Here is a 17,960-nt window from a genome sequence, read left to right as displayed (position 1 = left end):
GAGTGCTTTGGCACTTCCTTCATGGTGTGTTTTTGTTTAAACCCAATCTTCAGATATAGAGATGACAAAAGTCTCCTCTTTGATAGTTTTGTGTTTTGAAGCACAAACCTGATCCCTCTGTAATCAACATTTAGAGACAGCCTTTAAGGACTTATCTGAATACAAAAGTATTTGGTTTGTGTGATACTTCATGTTCTCATAATATGGTATTTCATGTGTCTGTAAAGAGAAGCAAGTATGTGTATGTTTCCTTGTACATTTTCAAGCAAATAGGATAAATAAAAAATGAAATTAAAAGGAATAGCTTGAAGGTGAAGCCCAAGTTTCCTCTAAGTGCATCAGTGCCTTAGCAGAATAAGGAATTTGCAGTAATGCTTCTACTAAGTAAATAAATTTTGAGGTAATGTATTCCCGATTATTAATGCTTCTTGCTTTTTGTGTTTGTAATGCTTTATATTCCATAGGCTCCCAAAATGAAATAATAGCTTGTTATTCTTCCCACTGCATCCCATACCCAAAATTCTACTGCTGGAGTAAACTTTAATCCCAAGTTTGTATAATGTAACTTATTAATGAGAAATACATGTTTACAGATGCAATAATTTCTATGTGACTTCAAATTAATAGTCTAAAATATGTGAAGTAATATAGTATTAATTACTAACTGTTTCAGGAAGTTGTTAAAATCATTGTGGAATGAAGTGATCTAATTGCCATCACTTCAGATGTTCTCTGCTCCATTAACTGCTGCATCCTCAGAGCAGGGACTGAGTTTGTGCTTTGTCTTTTGATTCACTGTCCTGATGATGCACTAAGTGCCCTAATGGGAGGTTTTTCCAGGGCTTGCAGTGCCGTGTGCTGTTTTAGAAACCCCAGGAATTCTGACAGGTGATCAGCTTTAAGCTCTCACATCTTCACCGTGAGCTGTCCCGCTGTCAGTGTCCGCAGATGGAATCTTGAACTGTGATCCTCAGATTAGTGCAAGAGGATTTGCAGGTGCTCTCTCTTGCTGTTTAATGACTGTTGTGGTACAGCACGTGACCAGGCAGTTACAACTGTGGGACACAGCTGAGAATCAACTTTTCCTGGAGTGGTTTCAATCTGATCAGTGACTGGTTTGGATTTGAAAATGAGTGTTGATTTGGGGGATTTTGGGGGGGGGGAAGACCGTGAAGAGGGAGAGAATGTTTTTTACTGAAGAGAAAGATTAAGAAGAGACAACTCCCCCTCCACCTCTCCCCCCCGGGCCACCTATTCCTTTTTTCCTCCTCTTTGCTGGCTGGTGATATACGTGACATGATAATGGCTTTGATAATGTAGTGCAGGCTTTGCTGATGAGGGGAGTGAGGGAAGGGAGCGCGTGGTTTCAAGTTTGTGAAAGCTGTGAACTCCTGAGCACTGTTTACCTCTTGTGTCCTTGTGCAGTACTCAACACAGCAGAGTTGGTGTTTGAGGGTGAAGTAATATCAAGAACAGTGAGCACACAGTGTTTTACCATCAGCTTCTCTGAAATAGCACCTGTTCCCTGCATGCCTTGTGAGGACAGACTTCCTTGCTGGAAGTCCTGTGAAACTCTGCCCACCTCTGGCAGCTCAGTGGTTGAAGAAGGCTCCCAAAACCGAATTTGACAGATTTTTAATAAATTGTAAATATGATCAAAATTCTTGTGTGTTTGTGAGAGATTTTTTGAGTTCAAGCAAAAGGTTCTGAAACTGGGTAATATCTTGTCTTGTCTTTGTAAGTCTGATAAATATTTGGAGCAGCCTCACGTGAGTGTTCAGTTAAATGGCATTTTAGTCTCTGGCTGCATGCTTGCCCAGTGCAGTGGTTCAGTTTTTTAGTGTTGATAAAATTGATGGGAATCCTGTTTCTTGAAATACGATTTCAAGTCTGTTTTTTGACCTAAACATCTTACTTTAAGCCATAAACCAGACACCCCAAAAATTTTTATTAGAAGTGCACTGTGTTTTTTGGAACCTTACAGAAGCTTGGCTAAATTCTACTAATGACATTCCTAAAATTTTAGTCTGAATCACTGAGCAAACTCTCATGGAATCCAAAAGAATAATGAAGGCTGCCCCAGGGTCAGGACACAGGCTATTTTCACAGAATTTGATCCTGGAAGTTTGATTAACTTCACTATTCATGGCAAGATTAATAATATGGGAAATCTGTCGTCCTTTCCAAACACTTGTGAGTATTTGCACAGAAATGCTCAGGTGTTACTCCTGGTTTTCAGTACAATCATAGCTTAATAATACAGGAGCTGTGTTTAGGAATCCGAACTTGTGCAGTTTGAAAATGACATGAAATTAAAAACTGTGCCCCTTTCTTATATTTACCCTTTTTTTAATCACTATATAAAAGAACAGAAAAAAAAAAGAGGGAGAAAAGCAGTGGTGATTTTTGTGCTTTTATTAGCATTTGGTCCCACCCCATCTCTTTTCTTTTTGGTGGGACATAAAATAACAGGACAGAAGTAAGTTGGTACTTTGATGTAACAACTTACTTGGGGAAAAAGAAGTGCTTCCTTGAAGATTTTAAGCTTCACTAGACAGTCTTAAACTCTTGCCTTTTGAAATGATAAAGCTGGACTTTACCCCCTTTCCAGTTAGTTTTTCTAATTGGAAAATACTGATTTTTGAGCACTTTGGGAGTGCTGAAAGGGTCAGAGACCTGATGAAGCTTTGCCAAGGTGAATGAATAGTCTTTGAGGGTCCTGATATGAAACATCAGAATTGATGTGAGTCTGTGAGGGGGCTCTGCAGGCAAGAGAAGGGATTGAACTCATGTGCCACTCAAGGGAAGGGTTAGACCTCACTGCCACTTTTCCATATCAGCTACTGCATGCTTACCTGCTTCTTCTAGTTCTGTTGTTCATCACTCCTTTGACTTCAACGTATTCCAAAGGAATTCACAGAAGACACACCCTGGGACCAGTTGCACAGTTTCTAGTTCTATGTTAACATCTGCATAAGCACTCACAACTCACCTGGCTGGGGGATATTTGTTCCCTTTGTCACTCTGTTTAACAATTACGTTTCTCTCTGCGTCAGTATTAGAAGGAAATTTTAGGGTTTTAACGTTGTACAACTGTTAGACTTGGTGTGTGCCTGTATGTGTGTCTGCATTGGTACAGTGCTGAAAGACAGACATGGTGCATGTGGCAGTGGATTGCTCATTGCTTGTGCTTCTTTTCTCCTTTAGGTACATGTATCATATTCTGAGTAAAAACACGATCGTGACGGATCACAACCGCAACCTGCTGGTGGAGACCATTCGTTCCATAACGGAGATCCTGATCTGGGGGGATCAGAATGACAGCTCCGTGTTTGAGTGAGCATCCCCAGCCAGTTCTCTTGGGCTCTGCTTTCGTGTTTCAAGAATGCTTGGAGTTGTACAGAGCTCTGCTCCTGTTAACTCCTCCAAGACTGTATTTCATGACTATATGTAAAAAGATGTGTCCTGTAGTAGATGTGTGAGCAGGTTCATATTCATATCATACAGGAATTGGCTGCTTCTAAGTGTTTGGATTCCAGAGCCCCTTTCAACTCCCCATTCTTTTGATATAAATATGAACTCTTAACATATTTTAGGGTCCAGATTTACTCAGTACATCTATTAATATCGCATTGCTTCAATTTACCTAAGGTACCACAAATTCTAGCTGTGGTACTTAGAGCTGCCTGATAAATTGAATATACTAAAAATACAGTAAGAAAGGCCCTGCTTACTTGATACCTTTTTTTCTGAATAATTTGAATTTTTAAGCCATCTTGTTCAGTATTTAAGGTTTTTGAAAGATATTCTTTCATTATACAGATGCAACTTTGCAAAGTAATTCTTCATAAAAGCAAAACGTGCTGTTTGTCAAAGTTGCCTTGAATCATCCCTGCTCCTAACCAAATTATGTTCCTGTTACTTACAGCATGTGACTTAATGACACCCTTATTTTCTTTCAGCTTTTTCTTGGAGAAGAATATGTTTGAGTTCTTCCTGAACATCCTGCGTCAGAAGTCAGGTCGTTATGTGTGTGTGCAGCTGCTGCAGACTCTGAACATCCTTTTTGAGAACATCAGCCATGAAACATCCCTGTGTAAGGACACACTTCCAAACTGTTTAGGATCAAGTGATCTAGATTTGATTGGATTCCCTTTCATTCAATGAAATTTAGTCCTAGTACCCCTACACAGAACTATATGAATTAATAACTTTTAAATTGGACACTACCAAAAATCTGGTGTAAACCAATTCCACAATGCTTTGAATGTAAATTTTCAGTGGTGCAAAAGTAGTTTTTTGGTACAACAAGCATTTAGCACATGTCAAGGGATTCCTTTAGTCAAATTAGTTGTGATCTGAAATGTTCACTTGCTGCCACGGGTCATGTGGTGAAACTCTGGTGTGTAATTTGTTCTGTAACTCTTCTGACATCATTGGTGCTGGCAGTCAGCCACAGGAGCTTCCTTCAAAGTTTTTGGCAAAATACATAGAGCATGGAGAATTAATAATTTGGAGTATTCCACAACTGTTATGAAAGTCATCATCAAGCCTTGGAGAGTTGGGACTTGGGGAGGAAAAGAGTTAAATGTTACTAGCTGCAGAGCTTACTTGAATTGAGGAAGATGAAGTGTATTTTCAGTTGTCTTGGTCTTGGGAGCAAAGACCTTTGTAGGGAGCAGATCCTTTATATTAATGCTCAAAGGCATCACTTGTTTGCCTCAAAATTGGGATCTTCAAGCATCAGGTTGTTGCTTTCTAGCTGGCACATTAAATACAGCCTGTTACCACAGTGATTATTTTTGTTAACCTGTGTAAATACTTTTTTTTTTTCAGACTACCTGCTCTCTAATAACCATGTGAATTCTATTATTGTCCACAAATTTGACTTTTCTGATGAGGAGATCATGGCATATTACATATCATTTTTGAAAACTCTTTCCCTGAAACTCAATAATCATACTGTACATTTCTTTTACAATGAGGTAAGTAAAGAAAGTTGCAGTATAATGATAAGAGGACTTGAATTAGAAATTGATAGGAGTGTGACACATACTCTGTTTAGTCTCTTGTCTCATAATGTCTTGCTTTTATAACGGCCATACCAGTGGTTGTGAATTTGTTTGTGAGGATCTCTGCACGAGCATGGCTTTGTCCTCTCACAGCTGTAATAAACTAAAAATCTGGAAGTTAGTGTTATAATGGATCATTTCAGTAGTTTTAAAGTCTGCTTCTTTGAGAATTCAACTTGTTTATTCTTTCTTTTCTTGTGCTTTCATAAACAGGCTCTTTTCTATTGCATCACTTTGTTCTAAGAGGTTTAGTCAAAGTCCAAAAAGCTGAGTCAAAGGGCAAAGTTGAGCTGGGTTTTTGCTCTCTGCACTCTGCTTTCTGCCAGAAGAGGGCATGAAAGCACTGGCTATGTGTGCAGCTATCCTGGGAAGCTTAAAGCAGCTCATTTTAATGCAGAGCTACACGTGCAGCTGAATGTGCATTGTAAAATCATTTTGATTACTTAAGTAGAAGGTAAAGATACCAAGTTAATATAGGGAAAACATAATTTATACAGAATCCCAAGCCATATTCTGTACATGTTTAATGAATAAATATTTTCTTTTCTTTCCTCTTGTTGCAGCACACTAATGACTTTGCTTTGTACACTGAAGCTATTAAATTTTTTAACCACCCTGAAAGCATGGTCAGGATTGCTGTTAGGACTATAACCTTAAATGTCTACAAAGGTAAGCTTTTTATATATTAAAAAAGGTATGTGTGCAAATCTTGTTTCATTGTAGTTTAATTTTGCCTATTTATCTGTGAGGATTTTCTGTCTGTTTTGTGAGACTGAAAAGCATAGCATGTTGGCAAGTTTCAGATACACGTTTTTTACTTTTGTGACAACTATCCCAAGCCTGCAGTATGTACTTGAAAATAGTATCACTTTCTCACCAATGAAACTGGTTTTAAAAAGAAACCCCAAAGTGTCAGGCGCACACAAGGAACTTTAGCTTCCCTTCCAAGAGAGGTCAGAATGTGACTGTGTTTAACAAGTAAACAAACAAAAACCCCAAAACCAGAGTGTTTTAGGAATATGAATTGTCTTTTACTCATTAACTTGAGCTTTCTGCTGTATGAAGCAGTAACCAGCATCACTCCCTGTTGGACTGGAAGTGCATTAAAATGCCTGTAGAACTGGTAGGTGCTGCAGTCACTGCAGTCTCAAGAGGAGCTGGACCATTCCCAGAGGTTCTCAGTGAAGGCCAGGAGGCTGCAGTCTCCAACTCCTCTGCTGAGCATTCCAGTGGGACATTAGGAAAAAACCTAAAGCTTCACTGTGAGAGTAGTTGAGCACTGCAAGGAGTTTTCCAGAGAAACTGAGGCATCTCTATTGTTGGAGGTCTTCAAAACTCAGCAGGGACCTCAGCAACCTGGCTGAACTTTGAAGTTAGCACTACTTTGAGAATGTCTACTCTAAAACCCAATGTCCAAAAGTCACTTCCCCCTAAATTGTTCTTGGGATATTTAATATTTTTAATAAACTGTTCACAGTATTCTCTGTAAAGAGATTGTTTATTCTGAACTTCTACCTCTGAAATCAGCATGCTATAAGGTAATATGTGATATGCAATATGTTCATGCAGGATTTCTTGTTCTTTAGTCCATTTTAAGTTCAATTACATGTTGTATTTACACAACTTTCTGTCAGTTAAGAGAAGAAGTGGTTTGACAGTCTTCATAGAAGCATATGAGGTCTTTTTTAAAACAATGAGCTGTCTGCTTTGCAAATAACTGGATAACCTGCATAGCAAATAGGATCTTTACAGTGTTGGCTGCAACATTTTTTCTTGTATGAGAAATGGGCACTTGGTACTTGCCTTCTACTTCAAGAAACTTTAAATGCAAATATGAGCAGATTATAGGCTTCATATCCTATTTGTGATATATTTATGCAACTAAGTATTTTTATTTTAAAAAATTACTTTTCTAGAATTTTCATTGAATGTTGTAGTGATATAATGGTTAGAGTTGAAAAGGCAGAGCTCAGATGTTCAGGTTTGATAATTTTCTGACTACCTGTTTGCATATATTCTGCTCCAACTGCTACCCCAGATGTTTCAGTTTAGATGCTTTGTGCTTTAGCATTTTAAACCCTTTTAGAGGATGTCACTATCCCAGTTCCTAATCCTGTTAACTGTTGTCTGTTTCTTTTGCCCTTCCTTCACTGGTGATTCCCGTGTTCCTTAATGCAGTGTCATGTAAGTCTAACTAGCTTGACTCTCAGCATTACTGCTTTATTCTTGCGCTTCTCTCTTCTTTTTGATAAATAATGTGCTAAAAGAACCTTTCTGAATTCCACTAGATTTGTTTATTTTCAAACATCTGTAAATATATCAACATTAGGCTCATTCAAGCTAGATAAGAATTGATGTGACATTTTTATAGATTTCCATTTCATGCCTAAGATTGTGTCAGGTGTATACTCATATGGGAAACCAGCATGTAATCAAATTCAAAAGATATTTTATTATATTTCTTAAAAAGCAATAAAAAATATTGGCAACTGATTTTTCTTTTTAATGATTTCTCTTCAGTGGACAACCAGCCTATGCTGCATTACATTCGAGACAAAACTGCAGTTCCTTATTTCTCCAACCTCGTCTGGTTTATTGGCAGCCACGTGATAGAGCTGGATAACTGTGTGCAGACTGATGAAGAGTAAGCTCCTACAATGCTGCCTGTTGAATGCAAATGCTTTTCCCAGATGTCAGTGGTGTCCTTACTTTGTGTGTAGTAATCCAGTTAAGTTAGTTTCTAGATGTGTTCTCATGTAGACAGTTCAGACTTTTCACTCTTTAAAGTTTTTTAGTGATTCTTCAGGGAAACAGTGCTGTGTGCCTGATCTGTGCTGCTATCCCTACAAGTAAATTAGTGTTTGCACCAAGCCTTTTCTTTGTCTTTGTTTTGTTCTGCTAAAAACAGCAGATAACCAGAAGACACAACAGGTATTTTTTGCTTCTTAATCTTATAAACTTTGTCTTTCTAACATAATTTTTTCTTTGTGTCATCTCATTAGAAAAGCTTTCTGAAAAGGCTCTAGGAAAAAGGTTTAAACTAGAAAGATGAACTTGATTGTGAGCTGTCAAACCTGACATGACAGTGTAATATTCCACTATCAACTACAGAAATACTTTGTTGATTCAAATTGTTCTTGGTTTGCCTTGCCATCTCCACCTTAGAGTGGCCATGTGCTTCTTGCTTTCCTGAAGGGAAGAGGTAGGTGTTAAATACAACACCTAATTCTTCTTTCATTTTTGTAGTTGGCTTGTGAAAAGACTGGCAACAGAAACAAAGCTTTGTAAAAACAAGTCTTGTGAAAACTTGGGGCAAAAACTTGATGTGTGCATCCTAAAGAAAATACAGGCAACTGTTTAACAGTGACATTAGTTGACTGCACTGAAACATCTGCTTTAGGCAGTCTACCTGAGCCAGCTGGTCTGTGGCAGGGATCTATGGTAATTTTTTCCCTATCACAATTGATCACATGTAATTTTTTATTTCTGCTCTCTTTTCAGGCACAGAAATAGAGGCAAACTGAGTGACCTGGTAGCAGAACATCTTGATCATTTGCATTACCTTAATGATATCCTTATCATTAACTGTGAATTCTTAAATGATGTGCTGACAGACCACTTACTTAATAGGCTCTTTCTTCCCCTCTACGTGTATTCATTAGTAAATCAGGACAAGGTAAGCTAATACCTGCAAACAGTTCATTCTCAAAGGTGCTGCTTGCTTTCAGTGTGCTAAGTAATTTGGGCAGTTGGGTATATGATGTGTGGTTTACATGAAATAGCTTAAATAGGGTGGCTGTAGAGGAAATAGCCTGAAATGCAATTCAAGAGCACAGCAAAGAAGTGCTGCTTTGGGTGACATGGTGGTTACAAGCTCACAGTAGTGGAGACCAAGAAGAACTGCAAATTTGGAACAGGGTTTAAATGTCTGTGATACTGGGAGATATGTGATTTCCTTTTCTCATAAGCAAACTTGTCTTCTGGCAAAAGCAGAAAAAGCAAATTTGCCATGATCTAAAAATCTATCCATGTAGAAAATACAGACTTCTGGGTTTGATACTCATTTCTTCTATTTGTAGAGAAGCTGTGTTTTAATGCAGTGATGCAGCTGAATTTCTTTTTAAAGCATAGCCTTTAAATTCAGTGGTGGTGTCACTAAAACTGGTTTTTAGTGAAATAGAAACTATTTTTATAAACGTGCGTAGGGTCCTGCATTCATTTGTCTGTTGTGGGTAATATTTCATGCTATCTGAATAGCTAATTAGCAGTCTTTAATGAATGTTAACTGAGAAGAATTTTTGAAGGAATAGTAGCATAGTGAAAAACAATGTACTTCTCAGATGCTCACCTGTTTAAATTACTGAAGTGACCCTGAGAGACAGTAATTAATTGCAGTTTTTAATCAAGGAAGAGTGAGGGCTATGCTTATTCAGAGAGTCTCCATTTCAAATAGTTTACAAGTAGTGAATGTTAAAGATAAAGAGCTTGATGCTTTCTGAATATTTTGTAGCAGAATGTGGAACAACACAAGTCACATTTTAAATAAGACATTAAGCCATATAAATTCTTTGTAGAAATAAGCATTTTTCATAACTTTTTCTGTAGGGTGGAGAGCGTCCAAAAATAAGTCTCCAGGTTTCTCTCTATCTTCTTTCTCAAGTAAGTATTTTAAGTATTTGTCCTGTTTCAGAACAAATTTTGCAGTACTCTTGTGATTATAAAATAGTGTATTTTCATCATTTTGGCAAAACCATAAAAGAAAATTGATCTGAAAAAAATTTTTAACCTTTCAGTTTTCATTAAGAAAAAGAAAGTGAAACATTTTTGGCAGACAAAGTAGCTTCTTATTTAATGTCATTTTCCTGTGGATCCCATTGTCCAGGGTAACTTTTAGAGCATTTCAAAATGTGTACACGCCCTGACAAATCAAGTATAATAGACATGGAACATGCTCGGTCAGAACTTGGTACAGTGGCAGATGAAATTTACCTTAGATACTGTATTGCATTCTGAATCTGCTTCAGCTATGGAAAATCTCAGGTTTGAATTTTCCTCTTTGAAAACCCAAACCCCAAAAACCACTACTACCAAAATCTCACTTTCTCACAATTCACAATATGAATTTCATTGTGCCTATAGCTTAAATCTGTAATTAAGTACTTATTTCTTACTCATATCAGTTCCACCTCCTTTTCCTTCTGGAACGTATTTTCAAATTAAAAGTTCTATAGTAGATTTTTTTGTTTTGTAGAGAAAATTCATCTGTTGTCCCTGTAGTCTTCAGTGCATTTCTGTGAAACTGATTTTCTTAAATTACATTGTCTGAAAATAGTTGTGACTTGTGTTCATAGAATTTATACTACTTCTTCTTTGATCTTAGAATTTTTCAGTACTCATTTTATTGTGATCTGGCCCATAATTTCATCTTTTTGCTGGAAGTGTGGGGTTTGGGTATTTTTCCTAGGAAAATATAATTTGATGCTCCTTAATTTAAACTAAAATATTGCAATGGTGTGAGGGTTATTTACCACAGATAAAACTGTGGGAGCAGCAGCTTCTTGTAACCAAAGGGATCTGCATCATACAGTTGTGATCTCTTTTCAAGTCTTTGCTTTCAGTGGAAGTATGGACAAGGTATCACTTCAGGATTTGGATCTATGTTCTTCATTCTCTTTAAAGAAGAAAATGGAAGTAGTCATAAAGAACTGAGAACAAATTTTGTGTAGCAGAATGGGATGTGATATAGAAAATGAAGTGACTGTTTCTGTGACTGGCAGAAAACCATCTTCTCCCACCTCTTTTAACCTGGAGTTTGTCTGTGGTGGGGTGGGATCTGCCAGACCTTGCTGACCATTTCTGTTCCTGACACCAGGCATATGCTCTAGGCACTACTCTTATATTAGACACAAGTGCTTGAGAGACTGATGCCAGCACCTGGAAATGCACTGCTGGGATTTCTCAGCCACTGTGACAAGGGGAACTTGTGCTGTTCTTGAACCAGAGCAGGCCTGTGGACAGTCAAGCAACACTTGGTGAATTGGCAGAAGCTCGAGTGATTTGGAGGTTGTTCAAAGCACTTTTGAAGTGTGTTGTGACTTTAAAGTTTTATGTAGATCTCCACTACATGCTAATAATCACTTCCCTTTTGGAGGTCTGGAATTCTTCTGACTTGAATCAGAAAACCCGTGGAGAACATTTAGCTAAGTATTTTCAAAGCAGTGATTAGGTTTAATGACTTAGGCATTATTTGGGAATTTTACAGCTAGAACCACTGATAAGGGATCCAGCCTTGATATTCTTGTGAAGAGAATGGATCTAAGCTGACAGAAGGCTATTGCAGCTGGACCTGAGCTGGTTCTGTCCAGGAGCCAGTTGTTTGCTGGCCCAGACTTGTAAGCCTTGGCTCAAAATGGAGTATTCAGTGTAAACACAGAATTCTGGTAAAGCACCAAAGCACTTGTGGTCAAATGCTTCAATGCTCCAGGCATTATGGTCCTTACTCCTGTGTTCTGTAGCCATTGTGTAGCTGACACTGATTTGCTGCAATTTCAGAGCCAGAAAAGCTGCTTCTGATCCAGCTCAGCCTAGTGCATGGCCTTTAGTCATGAATCACTGCACAGTGATTGTGTGCACAGAACTTTCTGGAGTCTGGCCAGTTGTTGACACACAGGAAGGTCTGGGGATGCTGTGCACCATAATCAGTTTGTTGTTTCTAAAAAAAAATAAATTTCTGGAATGGTTTTGATGAGTTTCTTGCTAGAAGATCACACAACTTTCCTTTCAAAGGTGTTGAAGAGAGAGAATTTACACTTCTCAGAAGGAGGAACGAATATAAAGCATTAGTAAAACTAGGGTAGCTTCAAAGGTAGAGGAAGGTCAGATACCCTTGTCTCCTTTGTTTTAAAGTATATTTAATGTGCTCTCAGTTACCAGTTGTACTTAGATGTAAACTAAAGATAGCACTTAACAAGGTCTAAAGTATGTTCAGCTAGTGAAATTTTGAAACTATGTATTCTATAAATATGTCTGATGTTTTTTCTGCTCTTCTTTCAATAGGTTTTTCTGATTATACATTATGCTCCTTTGGTGAACTCCTTGGCTGAGGTTATACTCAATGGGGACCTCTCAGTATTTTCTTCTAAGGTTGAGCAAGATATACAGAAAAACTCAGTAAGTGGCCAACTGTAATTTTTTATTTTTTTTTTTTAAGAAAAAGAAAATTTTTGAAAAATAAAAGCAGGTATCTGGAAATTGGTAAGCCAAGGTGTTTATGCTTAGGACATGAGAGCAGCAGCAGACTTTTTGTTCTTGGACCATCATTTTGATGGGACACTTCTGTAATCCAGTCTTCTGTGTTCATTTTTTATCTGTCCTTTGGTAGTGAAATAAAAATTATTCAGCACAACTTTCCTGTGAAAAAGTTGTAGTAGAAATGAGAGACCTAAAAAAATACCAGGCTTAAGATTTTCATCTGAATATTCCCAGTGTTTTAGCAGTAAAACTGATCACCTCTGGAAGTTGTGCATTGGTGAGCATGTGAGAAGAGAGACCAGTCACAGAGAGAGGGGAGAGTGTTACTCTGGCATGGCCTTCTACCTTCACATTTAACCATGGGTAGATGTTGCTAGATGCTGATGCTGTTGTTACTGGTTTTCTAGCTGTCATGTTTTTAACATTTTCCCTTTTGTTGTGGCTTTCACAGTTTGTGTAATGCTTGTTACCTTTTAGAAGCCTTTTTTGGGTATGGTAACGAGTAGGGGGGCATGACCTTACTGTAACAGGCCTCTGACTGTAGTTCTGTCCAAAAATTGAATATGTCCCCTACTGGCTGACTGGCCAGCAGTTGCTGACTGAATGTTTAATTTATAACAAGCAATAGGTTGGTTTTTACTCACCTCCTTCCTAGCAGTATCTCTGGGAGTTTCAAGGAGGGAGATATGTTTGAACTCCTCCCAGATACATCAACTTTTCCAGATTTCTTCCCACTGGGCATTGGAAACTGTGTGGACTGATCTTAGCTGGTAGCTTTTGGGTTCTGGTGTTTTGTTCTGCTGACCTTGGTATTTAGAATCTAACCTTCTTTTAGAAAAAACTATGGTACAATGATAGACTTGGCTGATTGCTTTAAGATAGAGCAATCTCTTATTTATGTTAGGAAATGTCTGACATTCTTCTAAGTGCATACTGAGTGTTGTGTGTCACTTGTGCAGAAGAAGCTTTGTTGCTAGGAAATTTGTGGCAAGAGGGTGGAGTACCAGTTGTTACAGAAGTGAGATTTTCTTTTCCTGTCATGGTTACTGTACAGTTACAAAATACCTATAGCATGTGCTTGTGTGCTTGCACTTGTGTTAGGAATATTAGGGGTTTCCTATAGACTGCTGTTCATCTCTTAATTTTGTAATACTACTTAGGTTGCTGTTCCTTACTGGCCTTAAAGGTGTGTCCTCTTAACATGGAAGCTGGGGGTTCTGTGGTACCTGAACAGGTACTGAACAGGAGGGGTGTTGGCCTTCTGCCAGCAGACCCTTGGAGAAGCTGCCAGAGGTGGAGCTGTGTTCCAGGGAGTGCAGAGCAGTGGGTAAAGGGAGAAACCTTAATTTGTAGTGACCTCAGCCATATTGTTCAGTGAGACCATGGAAGGGAAAGCCCAGACTGTCAGAATCCCACTGCTGGAGTGGTTCTGTGCAGGAGTGGGCTGCAGTGTCCAGCAGAAGGGCTCCATGGCTTCCAGGGAGGGAGCCACAGAGGGAGCTGCTCTGCAGGGCTGTGGGGGAACTGCTGCTTGGGCTTCCCTGCTGATACAGCTCAGGGCAGGGGGGCTCAGGTCAGCTGTACAAATGAAGGCACATCAGGATCCTTGCAGGGTTATTGCTCTGGTGTTTTCTGTTGCAAAGAAATTGCAAACTTCTGTTGAATATAGAAAGCTACTCCAGAAGTTAATTTAGAATTGTTAAATAGAAGTGATGAGCAATTCTTAAAATTTATTTTTAGTCTGAATGTAGAAATTTTGTTTATTAAATCAGACCCAAATTTATCACTTACTACTTCCTTTGTGTTCTAATTTATCTTGATAACTGTTCTGATACTGTCCTAAGCTTGTTGTTGTGGGGATATCTGTGTATTGTGGTGAACTGCAGCTATTTCTAAACCCTCGCTCTGTACCTATCACTGCTCATCTGTTGTAACTGAGATGTCTTGATATGTTTAAGTTGAAATGTAACTGTCAGTTTCTAACTAGCACATAGTTTCTAAACCCAGAAGTAGAACCTCATATCTATGTTCATCTTTCTAATAAGATAAATTAAGGTGGAATGAGATATGGAGTAAGGACTGAGTTCATTACACACAGAGTCCTCTTGTTGGGACACTGAGTAAAGAACACTTCACAAAAATAAAAGCTGAGAAACATCACAGTTGCTGTGTATAAATGCAAAGTACCCTGAGTTATTTAGGGCAAAGAGCAGTGGTAGCTCTCACAAGAGGAACAAGTGATACTGTTTACTGTAAATCAATTTATGGAAAAAATGACCAGCAGTTGTAACTGGTGATATCTTACAAATTGGCAATAACCTACCCATGGAGATCTGCTGGACATCACTGGGCAGTAGTGATTGCCCAGGCTGCATTGAACAAGTTCTCCACATCATTCCATATTTTTTCCCTGTATTTCTCGTTTTAGGCATCATCAGAAGAAATGCAAACCCTTATGTCACAATGAGAGCTGAATATGTATAGACAGCAGAATGTATTTAAAGCTGTCAGATATCACACTAAGGTTTACCTTACATCCTGTGAGATCTGTTTTCCTGCATCATTCACATGTGGGCCACTTCTACCTAGTGCATGTTTCTTCTTTAACCTACTTTCTCCTTCCCGTAAAAGGTGTTACTGGTATTGCCTTATTTTACCATCACACATTGCACAAGATAAACCATTATTGAAAATGTGGTTGAAAGACATTCTCAAGATAAACTAGCAGTACCTCGACCTGTATCATCAACTTATAAACCAAATGCTATCTAAAATAATTTTATGTCTAATTTTAGAATGTTTGAATGATACAGCCTTGTTGCCTTTAGCAGAACAGAATATTTGTGTAGGGTTTTTTCTACAGCATTCCTGCTTGGAGCAAACTATGGCTCAGTGTTCACAAGCACATCACTGTCTGCTGGTGTCTTGTGGTACTTTGCTCTTGTGGCTGACAGCACATGAGAAATGCAAGGTTGTTAAGTACATGCTTTCTCCATAAAGAAGTAGCTACAAGATTCTAGGAAGCAATGCAGAAGTAAGAAGTGAATGCAGAAAGGGGAAAATGTGTTATGCAAGTTGCATGCTACTTTTCTGTTTTTCCCCTAAATAATAGGACTTAAGGTGCTCTTCCCTTTTCTTATGACTTTTCTGGCCAGAAGCCATCAGTAAAGGTAACCTGGTCATTTTATAACCCTCCTGTGTTGCAGTTGGATCACACAAAAATGCATCCAAGAGATTCTCAGCAGATATAAGTGTAGTGAATTTTGTATTTATGGGGATTTTTTGGTATTGTAAAATAGTCTTCCCACTATGTGGTTTGTTTCAGTGCCAAGTATAAATTCACTTACACAATATTTCTATAAAACATTTGCAAAATATCAGATTCAGAGAATCATTTTGGCCTTTTAACTTGTAGACAGCTTTTTCCCTGATATTTTCCTAATCTCTTATGTATAGAGTGAAGGGAAGGATTTTTTCAAACTTTTTCCCCAGAGTTTCTTTGATGCACTCATCTTGAGTGCTTATTGTACTGAGTCACCTAAGGCAAAGACTCAGTTTGGTATTTACTCTAGCCTTACTTCTTTCTCTTGCTTGCCTTAAGTTTTTAACCCTGTAGGCAGTGAGAGCTGAATCTGTTTGAGGTTTTGAGCTCTGGAAGTCAATGGGGTTTCTGTAACTGTCTTGTTTAGTGCAAGCCTGGCAGAAAGCTCCAAACCATGTGTTTCACTTCTCAGTAACAGAGAGGTTTGGCTGATTAGTGCTTATTTTGTACTCTGGTGGTCAGCTGGCAGGCAGAGGGCAGCTCAAATAGCACAGCTCAGAAACAAGCTGCAGAATTGTTAAAAACCAAATTTCTTGGTTGCTCCTTCTATTTGCAGAGCTTCTTGTAGCATCTTGGTCACTTTCTATAAGAATCCATTGTTCTGTGTTGTTAGGACACATTATTGGAAATACTTCATTTCTTCTGGGAGAAATTTATCTAAATTTATTTACTTGTTCTGAAATAAATTAATACTTAAGAAAATGAGGTGTTGGTTTGCCATCTTATCCTGTGATAACTTTGTGTAAAACACAAGTAAATTAAGTCTAATAAATGAAGTTGTTTTCCAAACTTGATAAGTCAATGTCGGGAGGCCTAAAAAGGTTCATGACTGTCCTTTCTTCCTGGTTGATACAGGAGTTAGTTTGATATTGAGGGAAGCATAAGACTCCAAAAATGCAACCAACCCAAAAATCTCACAGCATAGAGCATTGGATTTTGTCCTTGCACCTTTAAAAGGGGTGTATTTGTATTAATAGCTGCTGTCAACATACATGGAGGATTTTGCTGCCTTTATCCTTTTGTAAAAAGGTGTCTGAATTTTATGTGTAATATGTCTCACACCTTCAATTTAAAACTTGTGATGAACTTGGTAGTTCTTCATTGTCTTGTCTCAAGAAGGCCTACTTTTTAATGATAGATCTTTGGGGTATGTTACTTTGGGGATAGTTGTGCTACTGATGATTTGGTATTAATTTTTTGTATTTTAAAATGGATTTGAGATTTGTGGATAGTGTGCTGATTTACATTTTATATGAACTGAAGTTTCTTTATCAATTACAGTTTAAAATTCTGTGCTGTAACTCAGTGTACACTGTTCAAATTTACAGGCGAAGTCGAGTATCAGATGTTTCATAAAACCCACAGAAACACTTGAGAGGTCTCTTGAAATTAACAAACAGAAAGGGAAGAAGAGGATGCAGAAAAGACCCAACTATAAAAATGTTGGTGAAGAAGATGAAGAGGAGAGAGGATCTGAAGATAACCAAGATGACCTTGATAAAAGCAGAGGTACAGAAGCAAGTTCAAAGGGTGTAAGAACAAGCACTGAAAATGAGGGTGAGTATTCCAGCAAGAAAAGGGTGCTTACAATTTAGGTACTTTTCTTTACTGATGGACCTGGTTGTGATTGGTTACATGATTTGTTCCCTTGCTGCACTAGGTGAGCACAGGACTATGACATTTGTTTAAAGCTTTGGCTGGATTCTTTTCTCATGTTAAGTCAAGCTGTGAGAACATGTACTTCTAATCTCATTAAAGCTATGGAAGTGTGTTCATATCTGCCTGTGGGCCTTGGCCCTTATCACAATGCATGCCTTGCACCTCAGTGTTCATGGCTTGATAAGCAAGCTTGACAGCTTTGTAACTTGTCCTTTTGTGGTAAGGGAGAGCTGTAGCCACTTCACCTTTGCAAGATAATCAGCAGCATTTTATGTGTGTTTCAATGATAAAATTTAACTGGTGGGCTAGAAGTGACAGCACATGATGGAAGATGATATTAAATAGTTCAAAACTGAAAATATCTTTGACTCTTGGATTTTTTTTTTACTTGGACTTTTTTCTGCATTTTTGTTATAGCACAAACCTAAGAACTGCTTTTATAGGATGAGTGGTCTTATAGCATATTATAACTGTTTATTTTATGGTTACCAACTTTTAGAAGGATAATAAGTCCTAGTACTTAGATTAAATGTAAATTGAGAATTAAACATAAAATGTGAAAAATGTGACAGGATTGCCTGCAAGCAATTGAAAGAAAGAGTGTTATGCTTTGACAGTCCTGTCCAAACATGAGTGAGTTTAGATTTAGGTAAACA

General features: G+C 38.1%; 1 protein-coding gene and 1 long non-coding RNA gene across 10 annotated transcripts in view; one reads left to right on the top strand and one right to left on the bottom strand.

The window, feature by feature from the left end:
• The window catches only part of LOC139598204 (uncharacterized), a 210,650-nt gene that overhangs the window by 112,767 nt on the left and 79,923 nt on the right, over positions 1 to 17,960 (bottom strand). The window lies entirely within an intron of this gene.
• CLEC16A (C-type lectin domain containing 16A) overlaps positions 1 to 17,960 on the top strand; it is a 59,723-nt gene that overhangs the window by 3,134 nt on the left and 38,629 nt on the right. For 8 of the 9 annotated variants that reach the window (XR_011681822.1, XM_071444241.1, XM_071444239.1 and 5 more), the window contains exons 2-10: positions 3,208 to 3,336; positions 3,963 to 4,096; positions 4,837 to 4,985; positions 5,636 to 5,741; positions 7,593 to 7,716; positions 8,574 to 8,748; positions 9,678 to 9,731; positions 12,129 to 12,242; positions 16,974 to 17,202. Coding sequence is in view for 8 of the 9 variants with exons in the window: in XM_071444241.1 (XP_071300342.1) it covers positions 3,208 to 3,336; positions 3,963 to 4,096; positions 4,837 to 4,985; positions 5,636 to 5,741; positions 7,593 to 7,716; positions 8,574 to 8,748; positions 9,678 to 9,731; positions 12,129 to 12,242; positions 16,974 to 17,202 (1,214 nt within the window). In the remaining variant the exon portion in view is untranslated. The remainder of the gene's footprint in view (positions 1 to 3,207; positions 3,337 to 3,962; positions 4,097 to 4,836; positions 4,986 to 5,635; positions 5,742 to 7,592; positions 7,717 to 8,573; positions 8,749 to 9,677; positions 9,732 to 12,128; positions 12,243 to 16,973; positions 17,203 to 17,960) is intronic. The other variant, XM_071444235.1, reaches the window with a different exon arrangement.

The sequence above is a fragment of the Agelaius tricolor genome, unplaced genomic scaffold (genome assembly GCF_023055355.1).
Source record: "Agelaius tricolor isolate 1412-34295 unplaced genomic scaffold, bAgeTri1.0.p SCAF_19, whole genome shotgun sequence".
In the NCBI taxonomy this organism is placed as follows: Eukaryota; Metazoa; Chordata; class Aves; order Passeriformes; family Icteridae; genus Agelaius; species Agelaius tricolor.
This window is presented reverse-complemented; position numbering and strand designations above follow the sequence as displayed.